Genomic DNA, 10,165 nt, shown 5'->3' on the forward strand with positions numbered 1-10,165 from the left:
GCCAACAGATAAAAATACAGTTAACATAAAAAAAAATGCTGAAAACAACCACGTTTCTTCACTAAGAATAAAAATAATAAACATGAATTTCCTCAATTGTCTTCGAGTGAAGGTAATATAATAAGAAAATCTTTACTAAATAATACATGCGATGTCTTAAATGTTCATTCATCTGACGATCACTCTTACAGTGTTCATAAAAAATGAATTTCTTTATATTATTGTTAAACTATTGAATTTTATATTACTTATATTAATGTGAATTTACGAATTGTGTATTATTATATTGTATTAAAAGACGATCATACATTATGTGAATTATGTACCTATTATTATATTTTATTAAACGACGAATATTTTGTGGAACAATTTGTAGTGATTCGTATTATATATATTTAACTATTTTAATTTAAATTTACTATTAAAATATATTTTATAATAATACTAGCTGATCCCGTGCACTTCGTTGCCCGTTAAAAATGCAAATTCTATATATATAGATTCGAATTTTGATTATTTTATTATTATTTATTATTTATTTATTTTTTTTTTTATTATTTTTGTTATTTACTATTCGGTTTAACGGTGTTCAAAACTTAGACATTTTCATTGACTGTTTTGATTCTCAAAAATCTTGTGAAAGCACCATTTTAATATGCGAATTTTGTAAAATGCTTTCTTTTTACACACTAAATTTGTGATACGATTTTACGAATGTACCGTGTAAATTGTAAGCATCGATCTATCATTGTTCAGGCTCTACGTTTATCAGTCAGTGAGTTACTCAAGTCATAATATTATAGTCATTCTGCTTACCGTTGCCGTGAGACTCTCTTATGATTATGAGAGCAGTATATTATCATGTAGGCAATCCACACGTGGTGGATTGCGGACCCCGCGAGATGTGTATAAGAATTTTATAATTTCTAACACTTAAGTTTCAAAGTTATGTCATTTTTTTTTTTACTACAGTGGGTAAAATACAATAATGTGCCATCTCGTGGTTTTTGTATTGTTGCCTGTTGGTAAAACAATAAAACTTAGTATAACTTGTTATGTTAGTCTATTGCTGTAAAAAAATGTATATTAAATATATATATTGTAATCAAGCTGTCCCGACACGGAGTTGCCCGCGTATTAGTTGGTTTTTTTTGCATTTTCGTAGGCCATGTATTAGTGTTATTATGTATGAGAAAATTTAATAAAACATATAAATATGGTTTATCACGGAGATATGAAAATGTTATATTAAAATTGCATTTAAATACCTATGTACTATGTGTAGTGATCGCTGTGCAGGACACTGCGACTATGTACAAATTAATTATTTAAACGACGTAGCACGTTCCGTGGTTGAGCTTGAGTTGTTGTGAGAAAGGTAGGCGTTGTAAATTAAAACACTTGTTGTTTTAATTGAAATAAAGTAAATGTTTTATGAAGTTAAACAACATGAAACATTAAATAATGACATAAAACAAAAGTAAAATAGCTTACTGCTATGTAAAATTACAAGTACTGGGAATAACCGTAAACTCGCGGCGATGTGGCTGTGACAAAGTCCACGACGAGCAATAGTCTTACACTGGAGTTAACTACCTTTCTGAATAGTGCTACCTTTCTGAATAATACTAAGTCCTCTACTCGTATTTATATGAGTTCTCAATGACGTACAGGGGACTAGTATTATTAATCATTTTAATTAAGTCTATTTTAGAGTGGTATGATAATTTGCATAATTATGGAATCTATCATGTTGTTTCCGCTGAGTGTGGCTAAAAGCTTACTATATCTCTGGTGATCTCTGGCCTATGTAAATCTAACCAGGCGTTTCCGCTGAGTTAATGTTAAACAATCAACGGAAAGAACATGTTTTTCTGATCTCTGGCCTAGTGCTTACAAAGCAGGTGTATTACTTAAATTAATACATCTTTTCCCCATAATCTAATAATATAATCTAATATAATATAATATAATATAGTACAACACAACGCGGGTGCATTGGGTTTACTACATATGTGATAAACCATACTATATTGTGTATTATCCCAGCACTATTTTCAAAATAATTAATATAAGAATGATCTATGTTTATAATGTTACTAACTAATATTTATCTTGCTCGTTAAATATACCAACTCTATATGACTCAAACTTTGTTTAATTCATTATTTAATATTCGGTGGATTATGTTCTAGATTTATCTTAAGTTTTCTGTTGCCCGGAATAAAAATTCTGATTCGCTGAAGTGTATTATCATTTATCAGGTAGGCAATCTATCTGCGGTAGATCGCGGACCTAGTGCTGTTTGTATGTAAGTGTATGATTTAACTCTAATAAATATCAATGTTATACTACCAAGTTTGACATAGTACGGTGGATTATATTAATCAATTAATACATAATCCTAACCCAACCTTAACGCACTAAAATCCGATGAGAGCGTCCAGCTCGCCGATGATGCGTCTGGCAAAAAAATAATCAAGGTTATTGTAGTCACAACGTGCATTCACGCGATTGGCAAGTTTAATTTAATTTAAATTTAACTATTGCTGTGAATTTTAAATTTACTGTGGCCATTGACTTATTTCGCTAATTCTTATTTTTGTTGTAATGGTTTTAACAAAATATAACATCAGCTCTATAACTATTTTATTCAATCATAATCAATAGCGACCTTAATATAGTTTATTTTCTTGCTGAACAACTGCAGTGACAGTTGTTGTTGTTTTTTTACACCCAGATTCAGAACTTTTCTGGTGTATTTTCCTAAAATTGTATTACATAAGCACATTTTCCTGCGACCAATAGGAGGAATTATATTATATTCTATTATAGTCATATTATTAAATGGTTACCAAATGTTATCAAAATCCGTAATCTTATATATAAAAATGAATCGCAAAATGTGTTGGTATTCGCATAACTAAACAACCCCTGGATCGATTTGGCTGATTTTTTTCTTCAACTGTTCGGAATTGCCAGGAGAAGGTTCTTACGGACGAAAAATTTGAAAAAGTTATCAGGTTTGAGAAATATGACGAGATGGTGATGAAATTACAGAGGCGCCATCTGTTAAGCAAATAGTAAACTAAATTATTTTTGGTAGTCAATGGCAACCATTTAAATAAAATAAATAATTTATTTAAAATGTTATAGCAAGGTTTTGATTTGAACCCGATACCGTCAAAATATAAAAATAATTAAAACTATAATATTTTTGTGTTGCCATGGAAATATTATAGACAATATTTATTCAATTTAATTGTTTGAATAAAATATAATAAAAAATTCCTGGGAAGACCTTAAAAACATAATAATTTATATTTGATATGCCTCCTATACGACGGAGCAATCTAGGTAGAATAACCCGAAATGCTACCAACCAAGCTAATTACCGATCTAACCAAAGTCCTCAAGAACGTGACGACCGAAATGAACGTGAAAGAATTCGGATATCACAAACGCGTGAAGCGCGAACGCGAAATTCAACTAATAATCGCGCAAGTTTGAATCGAGCTGCTTTCAGTTACGATGTGTCAATTGACTACAGTAACTACCAGTGTGTTGTTATTGGTTCTATGAACTCGGTTTGCTCACACTGTAAGGCATTAAAATACAAAAACGAAGCCAATGGATTGTGTTGCGCAAATGGTAAAGTGAAATTGATACCATTGGATCCACCACCAGAACCATTGTACTCATTGGTTTCAGGAATAGGAACAGATTCTATACACTTTTTGACAAATATCCAACAATATAACAATTGCTTTCAAATGACTTCATTTGGGGCAACAAATGTAGTTCGGGAAAATTTTATGCCAACTTTCAAGGTATGTATTATAGCAGTTACTCATAATTATTAGCGAACAAAATTTTCTGTCACCAAAGTTAAGATGTGTCACTAATCTTCAATTTCTTAATCATTACGAAATATATCACTTAGTCATCATATTATATGGTGTTTCAGTTTCAGTGACACTTTAATTATATTTTATATTTGATAGATATTAGTTAAAACTAAATATATACTTTTTAAGATCAAATATTATTTAAGTTTGATCACCGACAATCCATTAATTTATACCACACCATAAATTTTTTTTTTTATTTACAGATACAAGGGCAAATATATCACAGAGCAGGTTCACTGTTACCAGTGTCAGATAGCGACAACAAATTCCTGCAAATTTATTTTATGGGCAATTCACCACAAGAAATTGATCTGCGTTGTGCACATAACAATTTAGTAAAGAGGTCTATTGTAGAACAATTACAAACTTTATTTCATCAACACAATCAATTGATTATATTGTTTAAAACTGCCCTGGATCTGATGCCATCCGATAATCACAAAATTGTAATCAGAGCTGATAAAACACCTGCAGGTCAACATACAAGACGTTTTAATGCACCAACTATTGATGAAGTTGCTATCGTTGTAGTTGGAGAAAACTTGGAATCCCGTGATATTGTTTTACGTCGTCGGAATGATCAATTACAACGTATAAAGGAAACACACCGCTCATATGATGCACTGCAATATCCCATTATATTTTGGCAAGGTGAAGATGGCTACGATTTCTCAATAAAAATGATAAATCCCATTGCAGGTAACTAAAATATTAGTTTAGCTATGGCGATAATATCTCAGTCATTATATTATGTATTTTAATATTTTGAATGTTATTAAAACAAAATCTATTTACAGATTCTGAAACCAACAAAAAAGTCAGTTCAATGAACTATTATTCATACCGCCTAATGATTCGGGAAAATGAAGATAATCACATATTGAAATGTCGGCGATTATATCACAAATATGTTGTTGACATGTATGTTAAAATTGAAACGGAGAGATTAACATTCATCAGGTTGAATCAAACCAAACTAAATATACAAATCAGTGAAGAAATTTACAATGAAGCATTGATTTCAATTGAGGACATGTGAATAAAAAATAATTAAATAAAACTATAACAGTAAAACTATAACTACTTACTTTTAAATCATTATATATGTTTTATTTAATTATTTTTTATTCACAACGCCCTATCACCAGGTGACGGTTCTGTTCAGGAGAATTTTTTAAAATACGTAGGCACAAAAACTGCCACATTACAAATCTTTCGTCGTGAATTCGACGTAATATTAGCACTATCAATTAAAATTAACACACGGCATACGAAAATGCAAAAAAAGAAAGTAACACACGGCAACGCCGTGTCGGGTCAGCTAGTTCATTATATTAATTTTATATATTACCATAGCAACCTTTTATAAACAAAAATTTCTATCGTAAATCTCAATATTCCTGTTTGAGCACATATTATTAATAATACATATTGAAAAAAAACTATCCTATCTTTTAAGTTGGACCAAATTACACGCGTTGTAAAATATTTCATCAAAATCGGTTAAGTGGTTTAGGAGTCCATTGAGGACAAACATTGTGACACGAGATTTATATATATTAAGATTATATCATTATGTCATTATGATGAAAATTATGTAAACTATTATCATAATATTATCACATTAAATTGGCTGCAGAAAAGGGGCCAAATATAGGAAATATTATACACGGACACAAAAATTTTTTTCCTGCGAAGATCCATTCGTCGTAAGCGTCGCACTATCAGCCAACAACCTACGCGTTGGTCGGACGCTTGTAAGTCGAAACGATCTTTCGCCTGAAATAAGGACAGGATGTTAGAAAGTAATTTCGAACGCGAAGTAATTGAAAACTACGTAAACGTTAAAAGATTTATTAAACAATAATCAATAAATAGGCAAAACAGATTTAAGAGTCGCGGGTGCGACGAGTACAAAAAAATATAATAATTGTTCGAAGGAACGCGATGTGTGCAAACAAAAGTTCGAAAAAAGCGCGACGGCGGGAGCGTTTACATTAAGACGACTTAACGGTTCGGGCGTCGAAAAGCAAGAGATCCGCAAATCGAGCGTAACGGTCGCTCCCGCGAGATCGAAACGTCGTTATTGACACATACATGGATATAACACACATAATATACACTTAATACAATAATTGTACGCTACTACCGCGACGACAAAAAATAGCGACACTGCGTGCGCGGTGTAGTGGTGATAATACCGTATCACCACATTACTACCCCTCGGCGAAAAGAAAAAAATTTCAAACGGAATTACGCGAGTAGGAATGGTCGGTGATCGGGTCTTCACGCGTGATGAATGCTTGTTTGAGACGGTCGATGGAAATCCAGGCTGTCGAATTGTCGCGTTGTACATTGAAAGTTTTTTCGCGGCGTTCCAAAACGGCGAAAGGTCCCTCGTAGCGCGGTTGGAGCGGCGGCCTGACAGCGTCGATCCTTATGAAGACGTGGCTTACTTGGTTCAGGTAGGCGGGCACGAACGTAGCACGTTGTGCGTCGTGGTTCGTACCGGGTGTATAGCGCAGTTGGCTCATCGATTTGCGAAGCGAAATCACCAGGTCCGGAACCCGCGGTTCGGGCGGCGCGTGGTGGAACAACTCGCCTGTGAGGCGGAGTGTCGTACCGTACACCAACTCTGCTATATAATACTGAAGCCAATTTAGAAACCAACAAAACCACTCAATTAGATTCAAATAGCCCTAACACACACTCCATACATCTGCCACTCCACATCATACCTATAGAAACCGATACAAATGACCCAACAAAAATGGATATATCAACAAATCAAAACAACCAAGTAATCCTTAACGAAAAAGCCAATCTGCCCATAGCTCAAATAGAAAAACCTATGGACACCGACACACCAACCACAATAAACGAGGAAATAGTAATTGACGATAACTACCAAGATATACCCAACAGTGAAGTCATAAAAGAAACAAATAAACGCCCAGCACCCTCATCAACATGTCCATCCTCCCCTTCTGCTCCCACTTCACCAAGTCCCACATCCCATAATATCTCTTCTACGCCGGAAAACCCACTAATCGAAAAAAACAAAACAAAAGACAATAACAAAAAACCAAAACTAGCGGACAAATTAAAAGATAGCGCATCAACAAAAAATTCAGATTCAATAAATGAACATTTAGCATCTGTGGAGGCAATTTTTGTAAAAAACGCTAAAATACCCATGACCTTCACACAGTTCAAGTACATTTTAGAAAACTCCTCCAACAAATTTATTAGCATTTAAGATTTGTGTAAAAGGTCTGGCACCGACATAAAAAAACTATCTGAAACAATTGAGTTAATAAGACCTTCACTCGTTGACAGAAAAATTAAGACCAGGATTACCAAACTTTCCAACATCCTTTTCCAAATCATCCCCCTCGATGAAAACCAAACGGATTCATCCCTCTCACAATCATCATAGCCTCTCTCACTATCTCATCCCCCCTTCACTACTAGCTTTCTTCATCACTACTCTCCCTCTCATTCTTCCCCTTAATCTCTACTAATCCTTACCTTCTAGTATGAGTTCATTAATTGAATGGAACTGTAACGGTTTTTATAAGCACAACACTGATATAAACCGTATTAAATATGAACAAAACCCAGACATTATCTGTTTACAAGAAACAAATTTCAAAAACCTCCATATAGGCAACATTAACGGATACACCAGATATAAAAAAAATCGCCCCGATGCAATCAGAGCCAGTGGCGGAGTTGCAACATACATCAAAAACAATATCAACAGCAAGGAACTATATGTCAACTCAACTTTGGAAGTAATAGCAATTCAGGTCACTCTCAAGACAACAATAACTATATGCAATATCTATATCCCCGACAGCACCCCTCTTTCTCTCTTTGATCTAAACTCAATAATAATACAACTCCCAAAACCTTTCTTAATTCTGGGCTACTTCAACAGCAGAAACATCTTATGGGGATCATTACACACTGACAGCCGTGGGAAAACGATAGAAAAATTATTAGAAAATCCATCACTAATACTTTTAAACAACGGCGACCCAACAAGGCACAACTCCACAAACAGCTCTTTATCAGCCATAGATCTAACAATATCCAGCACCACTATCGCCCCTGAATTAGATTGGAAAGTACTAACTGATTATAACGGAAGCGACCATTGGCCAATCCACCTCAACATTTTCAACCAATCTACACCAGATGAACCAATTAAGCGATGGAAACTTACCAAAGCCAACTGGAATCTCTTCACTGAGTTGGTTGATCACCACTTAGAAAATCAATACTGGACCAAAAAGAATTCTGATGAAACTAACCTATTAGTATGGACGAATTTAACCAGCACTCCTGAAGTGTAGAAGCAAAAGCCCAGGCCCTGACGACATCCCTAACATATTTCTACATCATCTGTCCTCTTTCGCTCAACAAAAACTTCTTCTAGTCTACAACTTAAAATGGGAATACGGATTTTTCCCCAACCAATGGCGCAAAGAAATTATTATCCCAATACCCAAACCAGATTAAAACAAATTTCACGTAGAAAACTACCGTCCCATTTCTCTAATTAGCACACTATGTAAAGTACTCGAAAAAATAATTAACTCAAGACTCATATGGCACTTAGAAGTCTCCAAAAAATTCATTAAAGAGCAATGTGGATTCCGGAAAAATCACTCTACACTCAATACTTTATCCAATATTCACTCCCATATATGTAATGCAGCCAAAGTAAACCAACATACAATCCTCGTAGCGTTCGACATAACAAAAGCATATGATATGGTTTGGAAACAAAGAGTAATCCTTATCCTACGTGAATGGAACATCTCAGGAAACATGATTACATTCATTACTAATTTCTTACAGGACAGATCATTCCAAACAAAAAATGGTGAAACACTATCAACCTCTAATGTTACCGAAAATGGAGTACCCCAGGGCTCAGTCATCAGTGTCACCCTGTTCCTAATTGTGATAAATAATATATTTGACAATCTCCTTCCCCCTTTAAAGTATATCATCTTCACGGATGATTGTAACATTTTCTATAGTGGCATGAACATAAAAACAACAGTCGAACTCATCCAGCAAGCCCTGGATGAACTCCTCAAGTGGTCAACCACAACTGGTTTCAATTTCTCACCATCCAAAACCCAATGTATCATCTTCTATAAAAAGCGTAATGAAAACTTATTGCACATCAATCTAAATAACATCATTCCATCATATACAGATAAAATAAAAATATTAGGAATGACCTTCAACCACAAAGTAAATTGGAACCCACACCTTAAAAACCTCAAAATAAATGCAAAAAAAACATGAAAATCATTAAAACCTTATCCCACCACTCCTGGGGCTCTGATAAAAATAGCCTCATTACTATATGTATATAAAGCAATTATACAAGCAAAAATGGAATACGGTGCAGTCATTTATAATACAGCTAAAAACAAAATTCTTAACATACTAAATCCTATTCACAATCAAGGCATTAGACTAGTCACAGGTGCCTTCCGCACAAGCCCAACAGCAAGCATTATGTGTAACGCTGGAGAACTACCACTTGAATTTAGAAGGATTAAAGAAACACTAAAATTTGTAACTCAATTCTCAAACAACAAAACCCAAATTCCAATCAGAAGACCTCTGAATATACGTAATAGTCCAAACACACCTCGCACCATCGATGACACGTACAAGAACATAGCTGTGTTGTATTATATGTATGAATATTTTATAAGAGATGTTAGTACGTAAGAAATAAGTTAAGAAAAACTATAGATAATAAGTAAAATAGTAAAATTCAATAAGTTAAGCAATAGTTAATTATTCACAGAAATAGGTTAAAATAACAATTGTGCAATTCGGTGCCAGTAAACTTTATATTACAGTTAGCATAGTAAGCAAGATATAATAATAAGGAATGTAAATAAATTTGTTTAATAATTTACTAATCGGGTTAAAATAACAATTACACAATAATCATAGTATCTATAATTGTAAATTAACGTAGAGTAATAGAAAAATGTAGAACAATCGATAAGTAATTCGATTGTAAGTGTAAAATATAAGTGAGATGGCTAAGACAGCAAAGGCAGTCGGTGGTGGTGATCGTGTGACTCGAGCACCACCGGACGTCGTGTTTAAATAAAGTTCTTCATTTGCGTTATTTTGTGTTAACTTTATTTTGGTATACGTTCGAGTAATCGGCGTATACGACAAAGTGGCGCCCAACTCGTGGCTCGTTA

General features: G+C 33.9%; 1 protein-coding gene across 1 annotated transcript; it reads left to right on the forward strand.

Moving 5' to 3' along the window:
* Positions 1–3,276: 3,276 nt before the first annotated feature.
* Positions 3,277–4,645, forward strand: LOC126554636 (uncharacterized). The gene is made up of 2 exons (XM_050209697.1): positions 3,277–3,830; positions 4,115–4,645. The coding sequence occupies exons 1-2, from the start codon at positions 3,330–3,332 to the stop codon at positions 4,616–4,618; spliced, it is 1,005 nt and encodes a 334-aa protein (XP_050065654.1). The 5' UTR covers positions 3,277–3,329; the 3' UTR covers positions 4,619–4,645.
* The last annotated feature ends 5,520 nt before the right edge of the window (positions 4,646–10,165 follow it).

Source organism: Aphis gossypii, unplaced genomic scaffold (assembly GCF_020184175.1).
Source record: "Aphis gossypii isolate Hap1 unplaced genomic scaffold, ASM2018417v2 Contig00564, whole genome shotgun sequence".
NCBI lineage: Eukaryota > Metazoa > Arthropoda > Insecta > Hemiptera > Aphididae > Aphis > Aphis gossypii.